General features: G+C 56.8%; 1 protein-coding gene across 3 annotated transcripts; it reads left to right on the plus strand.

The window, feature by feature from the left end:
- Nucleotides 1–2,624: 2,624 nt before the first annotated feature.
- On the plus strand, nucleotides 2,625–23,601 carry RORC (RAR related orphan receptor C). Of its 3 annotated transcripts, XM_072769125.1 has the most exons (12): nucleotides 2,666–2,734; nucleotides 4,771–4,800; nucleotides 10,901–11,020; nucleotides 15,582–15,667; nucleotides 15,985–16,126; nucleotides 17,282–17,794; nucleotides 18,000–18,121; nucleotides 19,023–19,155; nucleotides 19,299–19,406; nucleotides 19,570–19,680; nucleotides 20,956–21,065; nucleotides 22,955–23,601. In XM_072769125.1, exons 5-12 carry the CDS (start codon nucleotides 16,114–16,116, stop codon nucleotides 23,114–23,116), a joined length of 1,272 nt encoding a protein of 423 aa, XP_072625226.1. In that variant the 5' UTR covers nucleotides 2,666–2,734; nucleotides 4,771–4,800; nucleotides 10,901–11,020; nucleotides 15,582–15,667; nucleotides 15,985–16,113; the 3' UTR covers nucleotides 23,117–23,601. The 3 variants fall into 3 exon arrangements, with proteins under 3 accessions (XP_072625224.1, XP_072625225.1, XP_072625226.1); XM_072769123.1 differs by lacking the exon at nucleotides 10,901–11,020 and having other exon boundaries at nucleotides 2,625–2,734; XM_072769124.1 differs by lacking the exons at nucleotides 10,901–11,020; nucleotides 19,299–19,406 and having other exon boundaries at nucleotides 2,625–2,734.
- The last annotated feature ends 58 nt before the right edge of the window (nucleotides 23,602–23,659 follow it).

The raw sequence follows: 23,659 nt of genomic DNA on the forward strand, positions 1-23,659 counted from the left end.
CTGGGGTCAAACTCCTACTGTTCCCTCCACCCACAGTGGCCTTTGTGACAGGAAGGGGGAGGGGTAGAGGCTGGGAGAGCTACATATGTTACAGAGCCTCCCTTGTGTTAATGGTTGAGGGAGGAGGAGGTACAGCCCCGTCCCTGGGTCACTCCCGTGGCTCAGATCTCCTCAGGCATGGACCTCCTAGAAAGGACCCAAGAAAAGTTGTCCTAATCATTGCATCAGGCTTCCTAGAGGGGGTGGCCCTTGAAGGATGGGGCTGGGGCAGTATGTGGCATGCAGCTGCCCAAGCCCCACATACTTTCCACCTTCACACCACCAGGCCCTCCCTGGAAGTGCAGGCTTACACCGAGCTTTAAGTGGTTTCTGTGGTTTAAGGGGTGGGGAGGAAGGGAAAACAAGTTGGTGACTGCTCCCCAGTTCCAAGCCACCACTACCACCCTCTCTCCCTCCAGGCTGCTTGCCCCTGCATAGAGATTCCCCAGTCTGATAAGGGAACTTGGGCACATGGGGGGTGAAATGATTGTCTGATTCCTCTTCCTTGCCTAAGAATAGTAAGAATGAACTTGAGGAGGAAAAAAATCACTGCCCCACTTTGAAAGGACTGATTCTTCCAGAAAAGGGGCCGTGATTGGAGCAGGAGCGAGGAAGATTAGGTATGAGGGGGGGACTTCCCAAAAGGATGACCATGGCACCTTCTGGCCCTAGGGAGAAAGAATCCCAGACACCCATGCTTGGGATGGGGAAGGGGTAGAGACCCAAGAATGTCCAGGAGGCATGTGATTTGGTGAGGCCCAGAGGCCAGGGCCCTGTCTTCCAAAGCCCCCGTCACTTCCTCCTTGCCCTGCACAGTGGCACAATGACTTGGCTGGGAGAGGCGGCCCTACCTGTGGTGTCTGGTGGGGGGGCGGGGGTGGCAGGACTGGCTGGTGCGGTGCGCCTACACTCCGTGCCCACCACTAGGAGGTCAGAAAGGGCCCTGAGAGACCCGGAGTCACAGAGAAAGATAGGCTGGAAGAGGAGAAAAGACAGAGAGGCACAGCAAGCAGAACCATGGACAGGGAGGGGCTGGCTGGGAGAGACACAGAGAGAGGATCCCAAGCGGAAGCAAAGCCAACCATCAGGCTGGGAAGGGTAGAGCAGTACAGCATGACCCCAGTGCCCCACCCCCCAGCCCTGTCCCCCGCCTCCCCTGGCGCCCCTGTCCCTCTGCCTCTGGCTGGCCCTCCTTGTCTGCCAGAGGGTACTAGGTGGGGCAGTGCTTCAGAGAGCATGGCCTGCCCAAGGGGTAGAGCCCCAGAACAGACCAGCATCCTGTTCTGTGCTGAGAAGTGTACCGAGATGCATGGGGATAATGAGAGGCACAGATATACACTGTCAGACTCTTGGCACAAGGAGGTCCCCAAAAGTGTCCACGCCACTCTTCCTCACTCCCTATCTCCTGGCCTACCATCCCATGAGTTGGGAAGTCCTTCTCTACTTCTAATCTTCGTCCCTCAAGCTGCAGCCATTGGGAGACGTGGGGAACCACCCTGGAGCGGAGGTGCTTATGGTAGCAGCCTGTGAAGCTCCAGGGTGGGGCAGGAGTGGAGGATGGTGAGGGGGAGGGCAGGAGAAGGCCGGGACAGCTGCCTGCCCTCTCCACGCCAGGTGCCACGTGCTGTGGTGTGGCTGGCTCCTGCTCTGCTGTTTACCAGCTGGGAGCGAGAGCAGGAGGTGGTGCCAGGGAGCCGCCCCACTGCATCTTGGCCCCTGGCCAGCCAGCCTGTTGGGTAACTAGGAGAGCCAGGCCCAGCTAATCAAACTCTGGACCAACGCTGTGCAGGAGAGAAGTGGCCTCCAGGACCCACACCAGCCCCATTCTGTCCTAAAGCCTTTGGCAGAGCCCTTCCTCAGTGCAGGCCCACCCAGTCCAGGGGCTCTACTTCCTCTCATGGTACAGAGCAGCAGCTCTCCAGGCCTCTCCCCTCCTCCGCACCCCCATGCTCCTCCAGCCTGCAATGTGCCCCCAACAGACCAAGAAAATGTGGAGGCATCAGGAAGCCAGGGAATTGTAGGGAAGGGCAGCGAGGTGCAAGGGCCAAGCAGGCAGAGGCCTCAAGAAGCTGAGGGACTGTGGGATGAGTCTGACCTCATCCCGGAGAAGCAGCACATGCCCCACACACATACTGCTGCCCCCCGGAGAAGCCATCCCCTCCCCATCTCCCCTGCTCTTGTCGCCTTTCTTGGTCAGGTAGAAAACACACCATTCCGAAGTCACAAATGCCTGGCTTCAAATCACAGTGCAGCCACTTACTGTCCTGGGGTAAGTCCTTAGGCGAGTCAGTAACAACTTTGAGCATCATGTAGCTTATGGGGAAATCTGGAATAATGGTGGATGTTGGGAGGACTGAAGAAAACCACAGCTTTACATAAAGTGCCTGGCAAAGGGCCCAGCACACAGTAGGTGATTGATAAATGCTCCTCCCCTTGCCTTCACTTCTGCTGTGTCTCCTCGAGGCTCTAAACTCTGTTCCTCCAGTCTCTCCCCTTGTCCCTTCCCGCTGCCAGGCCACTCTGCCAGCCACTCCTTTCCCCTGCCTGCTGACAGGCCAGGTGCTCCCTCCCTGCTCCCTCCTCCCTCCCCTGGGCCCTGCTCCCTGCCCTCCTGGGCAGCCAGGGCAGCAAGGACGGCACCCAGGGAGCTGCCCCATGGACAGGGCCCCACAGAGACAGCACCGAGCCTCGCAGGGTAAGAGGCCCAGGGCTCTGCAGGCAGGTGGCAAGAACTTGCCTGGAGGTTCAGAGGAGAGAGAGAGATTGAAAGAGTCTGGTCAAAAAAGCAAGGAGGAGAAGGAGGAGGAGGACGATGACAACGAGACAAAGAAGGAGGAGAGAGATGGGTTGGCAGGGGATATAGGCCAGTCTTGATGGAAACAAGGAGAAGCAGGAGGAGGGGCTCAGGCAGCAGCAGAGGAGGAGATGGTGGGAAGTGTGGGGGAGAAGCAGGAAACACGTGGAGGGGAAAGACAGGGAGCAGTGGAGAGGGAAGAGACAGGTGTGGGGCGGTAGGGGGTGTGTGAAGAGCAGAGCGAGGAAGGTCAGAGTGGGGCAGGCCCTCCGCAGCGTGAGTGCCCCCTGAGAGGAGGTGGTGACCCTCCTTGGGTCAGTGGGCCGAGGGCAGCAGGGGCTGGAAGGCCGGCCTCTCCACCTTCTGCTCCTTCACTGGGGGAGGAACCTGGCCTGTCTTGAGGGGTGACAAGCAAGAGGGTTGGGGGAGGAAGGAACCACACCCTGTCAGCTGCCCATGCCCACTGGCCCAGGAGCATGGGGTTTCATTTCTGCAGAGAATGCGGGGCACCAGCCTGGGGACAGTGAGGGGCAAGGGGCCAGGTAGTCCTCAGGCCTCCCGTGGTCTAACAGAGACCCTCACAGGAGCAGGATCCACAGCCACATGCTTGGTCTGCCATGAGCACCAAGGAGAGTGAGTGCCGGCAGCTCGGCCACCTGGTGGAGGAGGACATCCACTGCCCGGCAGGCAGCTGCCCAGGGAGCACCCTACCCCAGGACTGCTCTGAGGGGCAAGGCTGGAGGCCAGAGAGAGGGTGCCACGTCAGGGAGGAAGCTGGGTGGGGCTGGTCAGGATCAGGGGGAGTGGGAGGGGCGGATGGAGCCACTCCTTCTCCAGGCAGGGATCGGCAGGGATCATCGCAGATTCAGAGGTTAGGGAGACTACAGGGGGCACAAGGCAGGCCTGCAGGCTTTGCTGGGACAAAAGGCTGGCCTCGTGCTCTATGAGGTGCTGCTGCGTGGTTGTAGGAAACGGACCAAGGTCTAGCAGGGGAAGCCTCTTCCCAGGGGGCTCCCTTGGTAGGTGTTCAATAAATGCTATAAATGAATGACCACCCACCTTACCCGCCTGCCACCGCCACTGCCGTGGCATCTTAGCTGAGGCTTTTCCCTCAGCAAGTGCCCCTCGGACGTATGTGCATCCCTGCCCACCCCACATCAACCCCCCGGGGCCCTCTACTGCCCACTCTCTACCTGGGCCGCAGGAAGGGGTTCCCTCCCGGCAGGCTGGTGAGCCAGGGGAGCAGCGGGAAGGCAGAGTGGGGTCTATGCTCACAGCTCTCCCTCCTCTGCCTCCAGGCAGCCTCACCCCCTTACTCTCAGCCTGCACACCTCTGGCAGTCCCAGGTGCTTTGGGGCACTAATAAGCAAACAAGAGACTTAAGTCCCACAAGGATGTAACTGGCGCAGAATATTTGTGGTGCATCTCTAACGGGCCAGCCGCTATGGATGGCTCTGGGGGTCACACAATCAATAGGGCAGGCGGCTTCCCAGCTAGCGGGAGAGCCCCACGTTGTGAATCATGACACAATGACAGCAGTTACGGGACAACATGGCTCTAGTGTCGGGAAAGCAAACACCCGGTGCTGAGTGTCAGCACGAGGCCGAGGGGGGTGGGGGGGACATGCAGCTTCTGCAGTCGGAAGCTCGAGGGACAAGGGCAAGTTGGCTTTACCCTGAGCAGGGTGTCAGGAAAGGGCATTCGGGGAAGGACGAGCTTGGGGACTGCCGGAGGTAGTGCGAAGCCTAGTGCTTCTGAGGACCCGCAGGGCAGAGAATGAAGACAGGGCTGCTGTGGCAGATGGTCTCGCCTTCTGCTCAGACACCAGGTTCTGGAGGAAGGAGTAGGGTAGGATAGGGCCTATGACAGGGTGGAGGGTGTCTCCCAGGGCCCACCATCTTCAATTTTTGGCCCCAACCGCTCTCTTCTCTTTCCAGAGCTGCTGGCTGCCAAGAAGACCCACACCTGTGAGTAGAAGATTGGGGCAGCACCTGGTGCTGGGTGTGGAGAGACAGCTTAGAAGTCAGGGGGCTCCAGGGGGCATGTGCAGAGGTGGCACTGAGGGAAGCAAGGAAGATGGGGAGCCCAGAGGAGAAGGGATGAAGAAACCTCAAGATCAGGGCTATGGGAGAGGAGGAGGAAGCCTGCCTGCAGAGAGGGAGCACCACAGACACCAGGAGAGGAGAATTAGGAAAGGGATGGGCGGGAGAAAGAGAGGAGGGTGCTGGACGGAGGCACAGGAGCTGGCAGCAGGGAGGAGGGAGACAGGGGCAGCCTCAGGGACTGAGAGAGCCTGCACCACTAGGCTTTGTGGCAGCTGAGCCACGTTTGGTGTTCGTCTTGGTGGTTAACACATCCTGAAGTGTGAACAAGCCAAGCTGTGCAGAGCTGGAGAGCAGGAAAGCTTTCACCTCTGTAGGAAACATGACACACAGGAACACTCCAAGCCCTGAAAGACTGAGGCTACAGCATGTGGGAAGGAGGCTAGAGCTCAGGAAGGACTTCCCAACAGATACTGGCAAATATGCATCCTCTCTGTGGACCTCTCAGCACATCAGATCTACCCACCCCCCCTGGTTTGTGGGAGAAGCTACTCTCCCAGAAAATGCAGCCACTCCACCTCAGTCCCAAAGCTTCTATCACATCAGGGCCATGCATGCCCTTAGCGGCCTGAGGGTGCTCTGGGGGAAGGCCTCCAGACGCATATGTCCCTGAATCAGTGAGGACCACTCTGGGGCAAGAGAGACCACCTGCATTTCTCCATGGCCTTCCCTTGGGTTACCTCCCAGTTCCTTCTGAGAGCTCGCTGACCCTGCTCTGGCTTCCAAGATTGCTTAGAGCCTCCCTGTTCTAAGCGGAGAAATCTCGGAGGCAACAGCATCCCCTGGTCCCTAGGCCGGGCAGACAGGAGCTGGGGGGCCATCCAGGATGCTTCATCCTCCTGGCTGGAAGGTTGCTTTGCTCAGCATAATCCTGATCAGTGCCTCGCCTGCCCCTAGCCACAGGGCCCCACGGAAATGCTGAGCAGGGCCCTGTGAGGAAAGCAGGTCAAGGAGTGACGTGCTTGTGCTCGTGAGCTGGGGGATGGGAGCCAGGGACCATATGTGGGTGGGGGGGAGAAGGGGGAAACCATGGCCAAGGCTACACCCCTTTCCCCCTTCCCAGCCCACCGGTCCCATGCAACCATGCCCCACCTCATCCCAGGATGTTCTGTGAGGAACCGGGGTGACAGCCCCTCCCCAGTCCACTGCCAGGTCCTGCGCGCCAGAGGCAGGCCAGTGGGAAAGGCCTGTAGCAGACCAAGGAGCTGCTCAAGGCCTGGCAAGATCAGAGACCTCTTAGGAAGTTTGGTGCAGAGAATCTGGAAGGGACTAACTCCCCCAGGCTGGGAGGCTCAGAAAAAGAGGTTCCAAATTGAGACAACCCCAAGAAGGGAGGAACTCAGGAGGGACCCCCAGACCAAGAGAGGGCCTAGCTACTGGAGGGCCCCGAAGAGGGGAACCCTCTTCTGAGGGAGACTGGGGGAGCCCATGGAGCAGATAAGAGGCTGAGACAGCCCCTCAGAAGGACCCCCAGGCCAAGAAACTGTAGACTCACATGCCAGAAGACCTCCCAAGCTAAGACACCGTCAAGAGCAGATGTGAACCAGAGAAACCCTCCCCTTCCTTAGGTGGGATTTGGGGCCAGACTGCCTGAATTCAAATCCTAAACCCACCACACACAGCTATATGTGACCTTGGGCAAGTAATTTAACCTCTCTTCATCTTTGAAATGGGAATAATGGTACCTACCCCATAAAGTATTTTGTGAGTATTAGATAATCCACATAAAACCATAAGAAGTGTTTCTGGCACAAAGTAAACATTATTATTATCACCACCACCACCACCATCATCATCATTGTCATTATCATCATCATCTGCATTCTGATTTCAGTAGTTTTGCTCTTGAGGAAATGTCTGACGGACTAACCCTTCTTGCAGTCAGCGGGTATTTGTCTGATGATTATTCCTGCTGCTATTATCATTTGTTCCCTGGCCTGAGGCATACACCACGTCTGTAGGGAGGGCAGAAGCACGGTGGGCAGCCTCCCAGACTACACCCCACTGGGCAGCTGTTGGCAGTCCACAGGGTCTCAGGTGGCACAGCCACTGCCCCCAGGGCAGACATCCTGTGACTTACCTCCAGAAACATCCCTGTCCCTGCAGTCAGTCACCTGGCAGAGGGTCAGGTTCAGGTCCTCGGTGGGAGGGGGAGTGGGAACATGGCCAGGCTCCTGTGAGCTCCACTCTGGTTCCCCAGCCAGAACTACCTCTGGCGGGTGGAAACAGCTCTTACCACGCGTGGCTGTCGCATGTGGTTTTGGAAGTTTCCAACGCCCCCCTGCAATGGCTGCCCCGCCCCTCACACCCTGCCCCAGGCCCAGATTGGCCACGTGGGGAGCCTGTCATCCTACTTGCTGCACCCCAGAGGGGGTGGGGATGCAGTGGGGGGGTTGTCACTCGGCCACCTGTGTGGTGTGGCTTAAACCCCCCCCACCCCAGCCCAGAAGAACTGGAGAGAGCTGGGTGCAGAGCTGCGGGCTGGAGCTCCACAGAAAGGGCCTCACCCCCAACCCAGCTGCCATCTGTGCCCCCGCCCCGGACCACCCCCGGCTGAGGACAGAGAGCTGGGGCTGTGAAGCCTGAGGCCCAGTCATGAGAAGTAAGTGAATGGGCCACCTGGGAACCGGGAAGCCTGGATGGGACGCCAGTGTCAGGCCTGGGCCTCTGGAACTGAACAGTGTGAGCAAAGCTGAGTGCTCTTTCCTCCTGGCAGGGTGTGTCCCGGTCCAGGCCAAGGTCTGTTGGGATGGGTGCAGTCGCTGGAGGCTTGCTCCCTAGGCAGTTTTCTCAGAGCAGGGGGAGATGAGGGCTGTGGAAGATGCCTCTGTCAGGAGTGCTGGAGAGGAGCTGCAGGAGTAGCCGAGGTGCTCTGCCTTTCGCCTAACAAGACTGAGCCCCAATGCGACCAGCGCTTCACCCCAGGTCACACAGCCGCAGCAGAGGGAGGCTGGTAACTGACAGGCACCGTCCCGACTCCCCCTGCAGCGTCCCACCCACCCGCAGTGCCTCCAGCCTGTCCCAAAGTGGGTGAGAGAGGAGCCAGAGGGGTCACTGTACCCCGAAGCTACAGGACAGGGAGGGGAAAGCCAGATCGTCAGGTGGAGAGGGTTAGAAGTCCCAGTGTGTCTGTGTGTCTGTGTGTGTCCCCAGGTTCAGTCACCCACTCAATGAGATGGATATGGCAGGGGAGACGGGAGCAGAAAGCCTTTGGCTTCAGCCCCTTCCTGGCGTGGAGCTGTGGGCCAACAGCTAGTGGGTAGATGTCTGGGGCCCCCATGCCTCCTAGCAGAGCAAGGCTGGGTAAATCAGACAATCCTTGTGTGCATGTAAGGAAAGCTAGAGAAGCTCTCGGAGCAGAGAGCAAATGAGGAATAGGAAGCCCACGTCCCTGTGGCCTGAGGCCTGAGGCAGCCCCAGCCTCAACCTGGGGTCTTCCCACAAACCACAGGAGGGAGGCCATATTGGGTCCTGGAAAGACCCATAGGCCGAGAGTCTAGAGACCAGGTTCTGGTGCCAACTCTGCTACTGACTGGCCACGTAGCCTTAGGCAAGTCACTGGGCCCTGGTCTCCTCATCAGCGAACAAGAGAGCTGAACTTAAAAACAAAACCAGCTTTGGAGAGGCTCCCAGTTCTGAGGACCCAAGACCAAGGTGAGAGCTCTGGTCCCCGAGGTGAGCTTCCCAAAGCTAGTGAAGGTGTTTCAACTCTCCCAGGACAGTTGGAGAAGAGGCCATAGAAAAGAGCGAGCTTGGGACAGAGATCCCAGAGCAGGTATATGGGCTGCGGTGGGTCAGGAGGGGTAAAGAGAAGAGCCAAAGACTTCCACAGGAAGAGAGGCCTTTTGGAGCTTCCGTTTCCTTCCAGCTTCAAATGTTAAAAGACCAATCTCCCCAGAAATGCTCCCCAGTCAGCAAATCCACCCTGGCAAGCAAGGATTGAGCATGCTTCGGAGGTTGGCAGGAGAGCAGGAGCCCCTCCTGAATGAGGAAGCCACTAGGCAGCTCTATATGATATCCCTCCAACAGCTCCATCCAGGCTGGTAGTAGGAGAGAGGGCCCTTCTATGTGGGGGTAGATGCCCCTGGTCCTTCTCGCTTAGACATCTCTCAGTATCTCACAGTCCCAGCTTACCTGGCTCCCTCCCCCCCAACACATACCTAGTGAGTCCTAGCCACCTCCACGCCCTCTGACCATAGCCAGGGAGAGCCCGTACACCAGGGGCTGGGGACTGTGACACCCCAGAGACCAAGGGGCAGACACACAAGGAGCAGAAACAGACCAGGAAATAAAGAGGTGTAGAGGTCAAACCCAAAGGACAGATTTATGAAATACTTGGGGAAAGAATGATGTCCTGATGGGCTATAAATGGAGAAATACCAGGAAATACCACCCAAACATGATGAAGCCCGAGACAGAGCCGGAGCACCGAAGATAGAGAGGCATAGAGACACAGAGGTTTTGGAGGGAGGGGGCTAGGCAGTAGAGGGGAGGGGGGCGCCGCGTACTGAGTACTGATCGAGGCTAGGAAGTCAGAGAGTGGGAGTTCATGGGGGTTCTGAAAGGATGGCACAGCTCCCTGCCATGGTGACCTGCTGCTAAGTAAAGAGGAAATGTCCATTAGCCAAACAGACTCCCAGCCAGCCAGAGAGACGGCGGCCCTAGTCATCTCTCTCTAAGGACACGGCCAGTGTGGAGCCAAGAGGTGTGAGGCTCCAGCTCTGGGTATGGATGGTGAGGTAGGGGGAAGAGGGGGAGACGGGCAGGTGTGAGGTCCCATGCCTGTCTTTGCTGTGCCCTGGTCTTTCCAAGGCTGCTCATGATAATGAGAAGTGGTGGGCCAGGAAGCAGTCCAGGCCCCCCGGGTGCCACAGCTCTCATCCTGAGAGCCCAGGGCCACCTGAAGCCTTTACAAAGGACCCCCTCCTTCCTCGCACCACCCTGAAACCTATGCCTTTTCCCCTCCTCCCATTCCTAACAGGAACCACCCCCCCCCCACCTCCCAGCCTAAGGTACTAGAAGCTGGAGCATCCCAGCCTGTCCCAGCACAGGGAAGCCTGGGCGTTGGGTTCCACCCTCCCAGGGGCTCCCTCCCCTCCCTGCCTCTGCCCCTGACTCAAACAGGGAACAGGGACTTTCCCACGCTGAGAGCCCTGTAAGGAAGGCAGCCCTGGGGTCTCCTCTTATCCTCCCTGGCTAGTCCTTTCTGAGATCTAATCTCTACTCCTGCGCCTGCAGTGCTGTCCTGGGACTCTGGGCTCAGAACAGATGGGCATGTCTATTTGAGGGGAGGGACAGTTACAGGGCAGGGCCTCAGACCCAGAGCCAGTGTCCCTGGGTTCTGCATCTCCCAGGATGGCAGACCCTTCTGGAAAAGGAGACCCAACCCTGGAGGCAGGGAAGCCGCTGACTGTGACTTGGGGCTCCCACTCCTCAGAGCTTCCTCCTGGTGATTCATCCCCTCCCCACCATTCACCGGTTGTTTTCACTCAATTCTTTTGTTTCCCCTCCTTTCTCCCGTCCCAGACTGCGGGGGTGGCGGGGGCACCAGGAGGGGTTTCAGGTGGCTGGCTGTCTTTGGTGGCTTTTCAGAACCCCAGACTCTCCCTCGCCCACCTGAGTCTTAGCGTCAATACTTTCTCAGCCCTAGGATCTGGGTGTATCAGCAAAACATCCTTGCCCTGACTTGGGAGGAGTGTTCACCAGGTAGAGAACTGCTCCTCTCCTGGCACTCCACCCCCTGCCCTCCCCCTCCTGCTCCCCTGGGCTGCCACCCACCGCGTGGTTTCCAGCTTTGCAGAAGCTGCGGGAAGGAGAGCTGAGAAAGGAGGGAGGCTGTTGACAGGCTGGGGTACACAGGGGACCCCTGGCCAGAGTTGTGGTCTCTGTGCAGGTGGGGGTGGGGGGAGCCGAGCTAAGAAAAGAGATGCATCCCTCTTTCCCATTCACCCATTCATTTCTGCAGAGGCCTACTAAGATGTGTGAAAGCCAGTCCACACTCCCAAAGGAGCTCAGTTGGGTGAGGAGGGCTGTTCCACCTTGGCCTTGGAAGCCTGCCCCAAGACCTGAGTAGAGGCAGGAGGAGGTGGGCACCACAGAAGAAGACCCGGGACAGAGGGAACCATGTGTCTGTGGGTCTTTACACTGGATATGAGTCCTGGCTTTAGTTCCATGGTGGTGGTGGTGGGGGGGGGGTGTCTTCTCTGAATTCTGTTCCCACCCCACCTCCACACTTCACACTTTCCCCTTGCAGCCAGTAACCTTGGCCCCATCCCATTTCCTTGATGCACTTGGGCATCTCATCCTTACAGGGTGTATAGCTTACTAGTTGGAGAACTGGGCTCTCGAGTTACAGAGACCTGGGTTCAAATGCCAGATATGCGGCTTTGGACTGTGTAACCTTAGTCGAGCGCCTTGCTCCCTCCTGGACTACTTTCTCATCTGTAAAATGGGCACAATACAAGTAATACCTACTTCTCAGGGTTGTCGTAATCATTCATGAAACATGTATCCAAAGCCTGGCACAGAGTAAGAATTCAGCCAAGGCTTACGTCTGTTATTACTATCCCCCCTTATTCACTGACCATGGGAGAAAAGGAGAGAGAACAAGAGAAGGCAGGCTCAGCTGGAGGCTGACAAAGCACCAGGAGGAGATAAGGACCCTCTGGCTCCTCTGACTCCATCCACTCTCCAGCAGGGCTAGGGAAGTTTCTGGGGTTGCAGAGGAGAGACCCCCCTGGGCTAGAGCCCCTCCTTTGCTCCTACCACTTCCTCTCTGAGGTATAGGGCACCTGGATGGGGCCCAGGGCTGGCTTCCTAAGGGGGCACAGGGCCAGGCTCTGGATGCATTCAGAGAGCGCTATCAATGAATCTCACAGCTGTGGGAAGGGCGAGGTTAGAGGGATTGGAGGGAGGGGAAGGCAGACCACCTCCTCTCTGCCTCTCCCGTATTTCCACACGGAGGAGATGCACATAACAAGCTCCCTGGGGATACTTCAAGTCGCTGAAGGATCCAGAAGAGGTTCGTTTTCTTTTCCCAGTACCGTATCAGAATGAAGCTTTAGAGGTCTCACAGGCTGAGGAGAAGACACAAGAATGGGCTGAGGAAAGGATGGCCAACCCCACCCCCGAGGAGCAGCGCCTGGCACAAAAATGTCACAAGGGACTAAACTCTTGCTCCTCAAAAATGTAGGCTGAGGACCAGCAAGCTTGGGCATCAACTGGAGCTCGTCCAAATGCAGGATCCGGGCCCTCAGACCTGAGGAGGGACCAGCTCACAAAATGTTCACAAGCCCCTTGGCTGATCTTGTTTGAAACGCAAAGTGCTAGAGCCGCGCAGTCATTAGATGCCTTGGGAGCTTTCAAAGCACAAAGGCACTCCTGTCTCCTGGGAGGATTTCCTTTGATGGGCCTGGAGAGAGCAGCAGCTAGGTACAAAGCCCTTCCTGAAGCAGCGGGGGCCGCAGGGGCTGGCCTAGAAGGGCCTGACCTTTGCTTGGTTGAGTTCCTGGCACTGTCAGGCCCTTAGATGGTAAGTTCCTGGCAGGCCAGGCTCCAGGGCAACAGTTTGAGTAATCCTGTGATTACTCAGCTCCCCCTCCCCAATCTGGGTTCCCATCACCTGCAGCTTCAGGCAGGAGCTTAGGGGTAGGTTGAAGGTGAGGGATCCGAGGTGTTTTTCAGCTCCTGCTCACCCCACTGCCACCTCTGCCAGCCCTTCCCGTTCTCTCCCCTCCCCGCCTCCACAGTCACACTCATGCGCACCGGTACTTTCTCTTTGAGGTTTCAGGCAGATGGCATTGAAAGGGGTACAGGTGGCAGGGGAAGGAGGTAGCAGTGGGAGCTGAGGGCCTGATGCTGCAGACAGGGCCAGGGGCAGGGCGTTGGCGCTGGGACATCACTGTGGGTTTTCCTGTGTTTTTGCACCTGTCTCTCCATCTTGGGGTCTAAGTCTCTGTTGTCTGCCAAACCTCTTGGTCTCTTTAGCTCGGAGGCTACAGTGTCTGGCACTCCTACCTCAGGACGTCTGACTCTGCGTTTCTGTCTCACTGTGTACCTCTGTCTTGGGACCATGGTTAGGAAACAGTGAAAGGTGGCTGGACTGGTGGCTGGGGTCCAAACGTCAGCGCCCCCGCCCCCCCAACAAGCGCAGGTATTTGTGAGGGGGGTCCAAGGCTGGCCACATCATCCCATGAGAAGAGCAAGGTCTCGGTTACAGCATTGTGAGGTTCCTCAGGCTGGGACCAGCAGTGGGTCAGGGAGACATGTGTCTGGGTCACCTGTGTGGTTGGCGCGCGCACACACACACACACGCACACGGATGTGGCTCTGGGAGAAGGGAAGAGGCAGGGAGGCCTGTGGTTGACTGCTGGGCTGGAGTCTGAGTTCCCACTGTGGCTTGGCCTAATCTCCCCTCTGCTTACTTTTTTGGGTGACCCACGTTGGTTTCTCCCCTCTCTGGGCTGAGGGTTCCTGTGGAGAGAGGTTCGAGCTGTCGGAGGGGAAGGTGTGGAGACAAGCACAGACTGTACAGGGCACAAGTGCTTCTTTTGGGCCTCGGGTACCCACTGTGTGTCTTTACCTTCAGCTCTGCTCTATGGTAACAGGTGCACATAGAGTTTGCCTCTTAAACACAGTGCTTTCCACAGGTAATATTGTCACGCCTACCGTCCTACCTACAAACATCCCATGGACAAACAATGTTATTTTTTATTCTCATGTCACTGACAAGGGATCCTAGGCCTAGGGAATCTAAATGACTTGACATGCAGGCGCCTCCAAATTTTCTGCCTCGTTTCCAGCTACCAATCCCCTCTTGTTCTCTCTTCCCTTCCATGCATTCCAATCTGCTCATTTACTGGAAAGGATCTGAAAGGCTCACTTGCCATCTGTCCCCAATGATCACAGCCTCCTGGGTGGGTGCTGGGCAGGCAAGTGAGGGTTGGGACAGGGGAGAGAATGGACTCCTCATGGAAGAGATTCAGATACCCATGGACCCTGTCCCCCATAAGGAGGCAGCTGCTTACACTGGCTCAGCTAGAAGCCAGCTTGAGGGGACAATAGTTTCAAGAGGAGAGAAATGAAATTTCGGAGGGTGGTGGGCAAGCCACAGTCCCTCTCCCCACCTCTCATCAGAAGGCCCTCCAGATGACCACAGTCCAGGCCTGGGCCAGGCATGGGCCATGCACTTATGGGAACATAGGCCTGCCCTATAGGCCCTCAGGGTGGGACATGGATGGGGGCACGTCAGACCTAGTCAGGGCTATATTCCTAGACCACCTTTCTGGCCCACTCCACCCAAGCCTCCCCGCTCAAAGGAGAGACCACAGGGCCCCAATGGCAGAGAAGAGACCCCCTACCCCCCTTGGGATGGGTGAAGACCTCCAACACAGTGGGAATCCCCACTCCCCTTCAAAGTTGAGCTGGGAAGAGGCCAAATGCTGGTCCCTGAACCTCAGTAGAGAACCATCGGCATTGACAGGGACAGGGGAAGTAGAGGAGAATCTGGAGCCCTGGGAGGCCACAGTGAGCTCAGTGGGCAGCAGGCATCCTACTGGCCAATGAGCAAACACAAACACACGAACAGCCGGGCGTGCCTGCTGGCTCAGGCAAATGTGCCCACTGACTCACAGTCACATGGCCTTCCATGTGTACGCATGCCTTAACATGCCCACTGATGTATGTACCCCCAAAGCTGTGTACACTGAACAGCATGATGGAAAGCAAGGGAGCTAGGGTGTAAACCCCTCTCTGGGGCAAACTAGCTGCATGAATCTGGACCAACAACCTTACCTCATCCGTCTATTCCTTCACTTGGAAAGGAAAAAAATTGAATGAGATGGTCTCTAATCTCAGCCAAAGCTAACATTCATGACTTGTGCATACGACCGGACCCAGAGGGCCTTGTACACACATGAACATACGCACTCTCATGTGTCGATGCACACAGAGCTGCCCACGCGCTGCGCCAGGGCCAGGGGCCTGGGCACCCTGGTTCAGTCTCTCCCTGGATCGCCAGCATCTGACAATCTGACAGACATGGCTTGTTGAGGGCTCTCCTGGGCTCCACCTTCTCCTGCCCTCTCTGGGCCCCACCCTGTGGACCCGATCCCTGCCCAGCGGGTGCCTGAGGCTTCACAGGCCGGCTGAGGATGGCTGGCATCTCTAGGCAGTCCCCAGGTGCCTCCTGCCTTGGTGCACCACATCCCCCCACCCCCATGCCTCACCCACTGCCCTCAGGAGCAGAGCCTGGTGGGGGAGGGTGGCCTAGAGGAAGCCCCTTGGGCGGGAAGCAGGTGTTGTAAAGCAGCGAGAACTCCTGGCTCCTCAGGCAGAAGGGAGGCAACTGGAGGTTTTCAACTTAAAGGGCTGAGCAGGTGGTCTCTCTGCAGCCGCCTCATCTGCCCCTGCAGAGCTGACACAGCTCCTGGCTACCCTGTGAAACCCAAAAACAGCCTTCTTGGACCCCTGGCTGAGCAGCTTTCGGCACTTCACTTCTTCCATTTTGCAACAGGGGAAGAACAAACCTGAGTCGGGGGGGGGGGGGGAGCACCAAGTCCCACCGTGTCCCTGTGTCTACAGCCCAGGACATGGGGGCCGAGGCAGGTAAGGTTCCTGGGATGACTCCTGTTCTTTCTCTCTTCCAGCGCAAATCGAAGTGATTCCTTGCAAAATCTGTGGAGACAAGTCATCTGGCATCCACTACGGGGTGATCACCTGTGAGGGATGCAAGGTGAGCCTGTGCACAAGTGCACGCACAACCAGGTATCTTCCAACATGAGGAGAGGGGGCCCTGTGGCCTCTGCTCTGACTCCAGGGACAGTCTCCTGAGGCGGCTAGGGAGCAGCTTAAGAGTGCCCTACACAGGAGGGCCTGTCTTAACCTGGGGACATGATTGCCTGGCAAAATGTAATCGTGCTAAGAGAGGGGAGGAGAGAAAACTGGTTGTCGGACCTGGGGAAGCTAGGGCCAGAGCCTGGGCAGGGAGCCCTGGGGACGGAACTGGGCCTGGCCAGGACTGCAGCCCAGGTCTCTGCCTGCCTCCCCCAGGGTTTCTTCCGCCGGAGCCAGCAGTGTAACGTGGTCTACTCCTGCACCCGCCAGCAGAACTGCCCCATCGACCGCACCAGCCGAAACCGATGTCAACACTGCCGCCTGCAGAAATGCCTGGCACTGGGCATGTCCCGAGATGGTGAGGCCACGCAGGCAGCCCCGGGGGGTCTCTCCGGAGTCTCCAGGGCAGACATCACCCTGTAGACACGTCCTTCTGTGGGGCACGGGCTGACCAAGCACCAGAGGTCTTTGTGGTCCCCCGCCCTCCTTTCCCCAACATCCCAGACTCCTCATCTTCTTTCTGGGATGGATTCTCCTCACCCCCTTTGCCTGTGGCCCACACACCATCCAGCGGCCACATCCTGCCTCCTGCTCCATGGCTCCAATACCAGCTCCATCTTCCTGGTCTCCTATCCCCGTGCTACAACATGACACAGTGGCTAGGAACGGAGCCAGAATCAGCCCGAGAACCGCCTGGAAGGCATGAGGGTAGGGAGGGCGGCTGCTGTTCCTAGTGCCTCTCTCCTGGGTCCTCGCCCTCTGCCTCCACGAAGCCCCCCATCACGACCACAGAGGGAGCCCAGGGCGGGGCTGGGGGAGGCATGAGGTGATGAGGAGCCAGAAAGAGGCTGTCAGCACTTTTCAGCGCCCAAAATAACAAAGTGAAAGGAAACACGCAGGGGTGCAAAGGGGCAGGCGGGGCGAGGGGCTGTACCCCCACACCTGGGAGGGGTGGGGGGAGTGAAAAGGCAGGAAAGAAAGAGCAGAAGAGGATGTTCAGAAACAAGCCGCGGAGCCTGGGTTGGGCTGTGGTGAGTATCTAGGTCACCAGGGAGCCTGCAGGCCTGACCACAGGGAGACCTGTGTTCTCAGCTCTCCTCTTCCTCCGACCCTCCTAGATGGGCGAGGTGACCCCAATACAGCTCGAGCCCCCCCCCCCACTGACTCGACCACCCCCCAGCCCCAAAATCAGGAGGCCACAGTCCTCAGTCCAGACTTACTGCTTGAATTCTGCTCCTGGCAGAAGCTGGTTTCCAGCTGGGAGAGTTTGCTTGGGAGACCGAAATGCCTGGGCTGGACCAACCCTGCGGCAAACACCTGCAGGAGGTGGGAGGGGTGTCGAGCAAAAGTGGGGGTCCCTGAGGGAAGTTATTATGCCACACTGGAGAAGCTCTGCTCGGAACCAGCTATTCAGGGAACAGCAAATGAATTCTGTAATGATCAAAATGCCTGTCGATGCTGCCCTGTCCCCTGCGCTCCTGCCTTGAAAACTCCTGATCCCCACCTCTTTCAGCTGTCAAGTTCGGCCGCATGTCCAAGAAGCAGAGGGACAGCCTGCACGCCGAGGTGCAGAAACAGCTGCAGCGGCAGCAACAGCAGCAGCGAGGACAGGTGGCCAAGACCCCACCAGCGGGGGGCCAGGGAGCTGACCCCCTCGCCTGCCCCATAGGGCTCCCAGATGGGCAGCTGCCCCTGGGCTCATCACCTGACCTACCCGAGGCCGCGGCCTGCCCCCCTGGCCTCCTGAGAGCCCCAGGCTCCGGCTCCTCCTACCCCAGCAGCCTGGCCAAGGCTGGGCCCGACAGGGCCTCGTACCACCTGGAATACAGCCCCCAGCGGGGTAAGGCTGAGGCCAGCGGTGGCTTCTACGGCACAGGCAGCCAGCTGAGCCTGGAAAGATGCGCACTTCACTTTGAAGACGCCAGGCCTCCTGGACTGGAGGAGCCAGGACGGGGCCCAGACACCTACTGTAGCCCCAGTTCCCACAGCGCCTTGGAGGCATCCTATGCCTCCCTGATGGAGACTGGTGAGCAGCTGGGCAACAGGGAGGGTAGGGATGATGAGGGGGGCCCCAGTCAGCATCCTGTGTACACTAAACATGAGGCTAAGGGTGCTGAGGGGCCAAGGAGGGGAGGCAGAGCGAGGGGAGGCCAGGCTGAGGAGGGCCCTCAGCATGCATAGGGTAGCAGCTGGCTGAGATGGAGCCCATGCCCTTCCTCCTCTGGCCCCAGAGCACCTGGTACAGAATGTTTGTAAGTCCTACCGAGAGACGTGTCAGTTGCGGCTGGAGGACCTGCTACGGCAGCGCCCTAACATCTTCTCCCGGGAGGAGGTGGCCAGCTACCAGAGGAAGGTGAGGCCAGGAGACCATGTGGGAAGGGCGCAGGGGAGTGCAGAGGTGGCTATCTGCATGTCCATCACAGATAGACACGAGTGTGTCCCCACTTTTAAATATAGGGTGTGTGTGTGTGTGCGTGTGCGTGTGTGTCTACACCCTAGCAGATGGGTGAGGGGTTGTCCTTGGCCCCTGCCTATTAACGTTTTGTCTGGCCTTCATCCTACCTCCTCCAGCACCCAGACCTTGGTGTGTGCAGCCCTTGGTATACTCCCCTTCCCTGTACCCTCTCAATGACAGCAGTAGTCAGAACGCTGATTACCGTTTGTCAAGCACCCCTTCTCTGCCGGGCACTGTGCTAAATGCATCACAGAGATCATCCTCTACCCTTCCAATGGCAACCTGTGAGGTTGGCATTTATTTCTGTTTTTAACAGACTGGGAAGCGGAGCTCAGAGAAGTTAACAGACTTACTCTAGGTCACAAAGTAGTGCAGCCACAGGCACGTTCAGATCCACAGGGCTCCAAGGTTTATGCTCTTTTTCATCATACTCTTAACAAGACCACCTGTTCTAAAAAACACCCACTTGGCACGGAATTTTTGTCACTCTACGTTATTAAGACCTTTAGGTAGGTCTTTTCGGGGAGAGGGGTCAGTATGTCCTTCTCACTTCAACAGAATGCAAGCTCTTTGAGGCAAAGCTGCATCTCAGATGTTTTTTTATTTCACCATGACGGCTGAGTGCCCACGGCTGGTGGGTGCTCGGTGAGTGCGACCCACGTGTACATCTGTGCTAGGACAGGCTAAATAGCCAGAGAGGAGAGTGTGAGAGCTCTGAACCTCAGCCTGGGCTCCCAGGGGCCTTGGGAGGGTGGCAGGGTCATAAATGGGGCAACCGCAGGACCCTCCTCCTTTGCAGTCCATGTGGGAGATGTGGGAACGCTGTGCCCACCGCCTCACCGAGGCCATTCAGTACGTGGTGGAGTTCGCGAAGAGGCTCTCAGGCTTTATGGAGCTCTGCCAGAATGACCAGATTGTGCTTCTCAAAGCAGGTGCCCAGGGAGAGTGGGCTGGCCTGAAGGGGGGGCAGAGCATGGGGGGTGCTGAGCGGATGGAGGTGGCTTAAAGCAGGATATGGAGGGGCAGAGCTTCCTGGCTTCATGACACCGGCCTGCATGTCCCCCTCTCTCCCCAGGAGCAATGGAAGTGGTTCTGGTCCGGATGTGCCGGGCTTACAATGCTGACAACCACACAGTCTTTTTCGAAGGCAAATACGGTGGCATGGAGCTGTTCCGAGCCTTGGGTGAGGGGCAGAGGGAATGAGAGGCGGGAGCTGGATGGCAAGCCCATCTAAAGCTTCAAGACCAGGCACCCTCTTTTCAGGGCAGATCCGCCCTGTACTCCGGACACCTAGAGGGCGAGTGGCCTCACCCACCTTGCTCATCCTTTAGTTTTCTCTCCCTCAGGCTGCAGCGAGCTCATCAGCTCCATCTTTGACTTCTCCCGCTCCCTGAGTTCCTTGCGCTTTTCTGAGGATGAGATTGCTCTCTACACGGCCCTGGTCCTCATCAACGCCAGTGAGTGTCGTTGGGCTTGCCTAAGGGACAGTCAGGCGGCAGGGGAGCCATGGAAATGGGTCTGGACCTTCAAGTGTGGTTAAATCTGGGAAATTGCTTTAAAGAGCAGAAAGAAGATTCAGAGGAGCCTGAGAGGGGGAAACACCCTCCAAGGTGGAGTTGGAGAGAGGGGAGGCGGGGAGCCATGAGGATGAGAGGAAGTGGGCCACCTCCCAGAGACAAGTTAGTTTTGCTCATGAGCTCATGTCAGCGAGTCCAATGTGGCCACACACTGGAATCACCTGGGGAGTTTTAAAAAGTGATTCTTGGGCAGCCCCGGTGGCTCAGCGGTTTAGCGCCACCTTCAGCCCCGGACGTGATTCTGGAGACCCTGGATCGAGTCCCATGTAGGGCTCCCTGCATGGAGCCTGCTTCTCCCTCTGCCTGTGTCTCTGCCTCTCTCTCTGTGTGTCTCTATGAATGAATAAATAAAATCTTTTAAAAAAATAAAAAGTGATTCTTCCCCAGACTCCACTCCCAGAGACTCTGAGGTCATTGATCTGGGGTACAGCCAGAGCACCAGGATTTTTAACAGCTTCTCCAGGTGATTGTCATGTGCCACCAGGCTCGAGAATCGCGGCTCTGTGTGAGCTGATTTTGAGACTGTGCACCATAATGGCAGGACTCTGGATCCGCACTCCGCTGGAATGGAGTGGGCTGGGCAGAGCCAGGGAAGGCTATATATTCAGAGACCCTGGAGAAGTGCTACTAACCTGAATTTACAGATCGAGATAATCTGTTGTCTGGCTCTGCCAACGAGCAGAGACCTAAACTAGAAATAAAGACGTAAAAGATGACTTCTGGCTATTTTATGGAGTCAGGGCCAAAGGTGGTTTGTCTTTTGAAGTTAGCCACAGACTGCTGCAGAGGCCCGGGTGCTGGCCTAGGAGACTTCACCAAGGCCTTCTGCTCTCTGGGCTCATCCTTGGCTAGGGGATGGAATCCCTCTCATTTTTCCCCCACAATGGAATTCTAGCATTGAATGGACTATGTGAGGTATCAGGGTACCAGGGAGAAGGCCACTTGGAGTCAGTCTCTCCCCAGTTTTCCTTATAGACAGCTAGCCAAGCCCCAGGCCCCAGAGCTTTTCATGCTCAAACCAGGACGCACACGCACTCAGCCTAGAAGGCCGCAATCCAGCACAGATGCCCAACATGATACAGCCTTCCCCCTTCCAGGAGAAGTTAATGTCCATGTTCTTTCTTGTTCTTGTGATGGTCCCACGCCTTCCTCCAGACCGTCCGGGGCTCCAAGAGAAGAGGAAAGTAGAACAGCTACAGCACAACCTGGAGCAGGCTTTTCATCACCATCTCTACAGGACTCACCGCCAAGGCATCCTGGCAAAGGTAGGATGGCAGTCCCTGAGGGGGAAGAGGTCAAGCCCTTCACCCCAGCTGGGACACTGGGGCTCTGAGGGCACAGAGGAGGAAGTACTTGAGCCCCACATCGTGCTAGAGGGCTCGTGGCAGAATGGGGAGTAAGGGGATGGGCCGGGCCGTCACTTCCATGTGGAACTTCCAGATTGAAATTTAGGAGAATCTGGAATCGGGAGGAAGCCCCACCCGGAAGTAATCTGGCTTTAATAGAGCCAATGCTCACTCAGCATCTCTTTGTACAAGGCACCATGGAACAGAAAGATACAGGGAGGTGGTCCTTGCCCCCACCCAGGGTCATTAGTGTGGTACGAAGAAGAGGCCCATGTCCCAGTAACTCTAATACAGGGTGGTATACGGTATTAGATACGATAGTCATACCATTAACAAGGTGCTACCACAGACATGCTGTCATCCTCAGGGTAACTCGATCAATAGGACAGGTATTAAAATCTCTCTTTAGTGATGAAAAAATTTAAGTGACTTGTCCAAGTTTCCCTGATTGGTAAGTAATAGATGCAAGATTCAATGCCAGTGCTCTCCCACGGAATCCCTGCACTCCTGGTAGGTTACTTTGATAAGAGATATTGGGGAAATGTTAATGGCGGCACAGAACAAGGGATTAAAAATAATTCAGGGTAAAAGGAGAGGGTCATACACGCAATCCTAGGGAAGGCAGCATTTAAGGTAGGCCATGAACATGTCGGATTTTAACGGACATTCATGGGGGTGGGGCAGGCATTCCAGACTACGGGAACAATCAGCAAAAATAAGGAGGCAAAATAACACATATATGTGGAATAGCTTGTGGTACATTGTGACTAAAGCATAAGATTGGGAGCTGGCATTGATTGATGAGGGCAGGGAAGGAGTAGAAGACCAGCTTGAAATTAGGTCAGGTAGCAAATCAGAGAGGACATTCAGTGCCATCTTAAAGAGTGAAGGCTTTACTTCCAGGCAATGAAGAGCTCTGAAGGCTAGAGAAATGATGTCATCAGACCTATTATTTAGGCAATTTAATTTGGAACCAGTGTCAAGGAACCATTTATATAATCGTTCAAGCAATGGGCCCTTGCTATGTGCGGGGCACAGTGAGTGCTAGGTGCCGAGGATAGAGAAAGGACTTATACACACCCTATGTCCTAAAGAACTTCAAGTCCAGTTGGACAGGTTGGAAGGGCAGACTGGAGCCTGGGGAAACATCTGGAAAGCAGATCTGGTTGGCTCCACCTTCAGAATACAAACCCTCCACCGTCACCCCTCTCCTTTGCCAGCTACCAGTTCTCACGTGGCCTGTTAGAGAGGTCCCTGGTCGTCCCTCCTCCGTCCTGCAGCAGCCACACAGCCCAAGTCTCCGTCCTGCTGAGCGGCAACTCTAGGTGCTATTACACAGAGGGAAGGACCCTAATCCAGGGAGAGGTAGCTAGGGAAATATTCCCAGAGGAGGGACACTTGAAACTGAGGAAGAATTAGTCAGGCAAAGAAGAAATGGAAAGGCATTCCAGATGAGAAGGGCTTCCAGAGCACGAAGGCCAAGAGGCATGTGATAGAACACAACGGCCGCAGGGTCTCCGTATCATAAGGGCAGAAACTGTGATAGTATTTACCAGGGTTCATTTTAGGAGTAGCAGGGGTCCACTCAGAAAACATGCACCCCTCCCGCAGCAGCCCTCGCTTGCTTCCAGTTTCCTGAACATATTCCCCCAGCCCCCACCCGCCATGGGATCTAATCCAGCCACTCCTCCAGAGCCAAGTGCAGAGGGGAAAGCAGGAGGATTTCCCTACCCAGGAAGGAGAGGACATCGGTGCTCTGGGGAGAAGGCTGGAGTACTGACCCTCCTCCCCTGTTAACCCGTCTCCAGCTGCCGCCCAAGGGGAAGCTTCGGAGCCTGTGCAGCCAGCATGTGGAAAAGCTGCACACTTTCCAACATCTCCACCCCATCATGGTCCAAGCCACTTTCCCTCCACTCTACAAGGAACTCTTCAGCACTGAAATCGAGTCACCTGAAGGGCTGTCCGAGTGACCTGAAGAACGGACTCCTTTCCCTCCCCTTGAGCCTACTGGCCCTCTTCCCTGGATCTCCTCCCACCTTCATATTTTTCTTACCTGTGCCCCGGGAGGGTGGTCTCCGCCTATTCTCTAGGGATGAGCAATTGCTGAGACTGGCTTTCTGCCCACAGGCGTGCCTGGCAGTGGGCCAAGAGCCAGAGGGTGGTGATGAAGGAACACCATCTCCAGCCTCAGCGTTGTTGCATCTGCTCTCCCATGACCCTTCACCCCCAGCTTCTGAGAGGCCTGGGGTGGCACATAAGGACCTCTAGGAGGACCATGGTGTCCTCAGGACACCAGGAGAATCCAGTCGACTCTGGGCTCAGAAGCTAAGAATAGGACTTTAAAATACCTCATTGCATTTCCCTGTGGGCTTTGGCTGGGGATATGTGTCAAGCTCAGAGACTGGCAGCTGGAGCCCAGAAGGACCTGTATATAACATGAATCCAGATCTTTAGATTTTCTGCCTTCCCCCTTCCTCTCAGCTCAGCAAGGAAGTGGTTGGGCGCCCTGCCCT

This window comes from Canis lupus, chromosome 12 (assembly GCF_048164855.1).
Source record: "Canis lupus baileyi chromosome 12, mCanLup2.hap1, whole genome shotgun sequence".
NCBI lineage: Eukaryota > Metazoa > Chordata > Mammalia > Carnivora > Canidae > Canis > Canis lupus.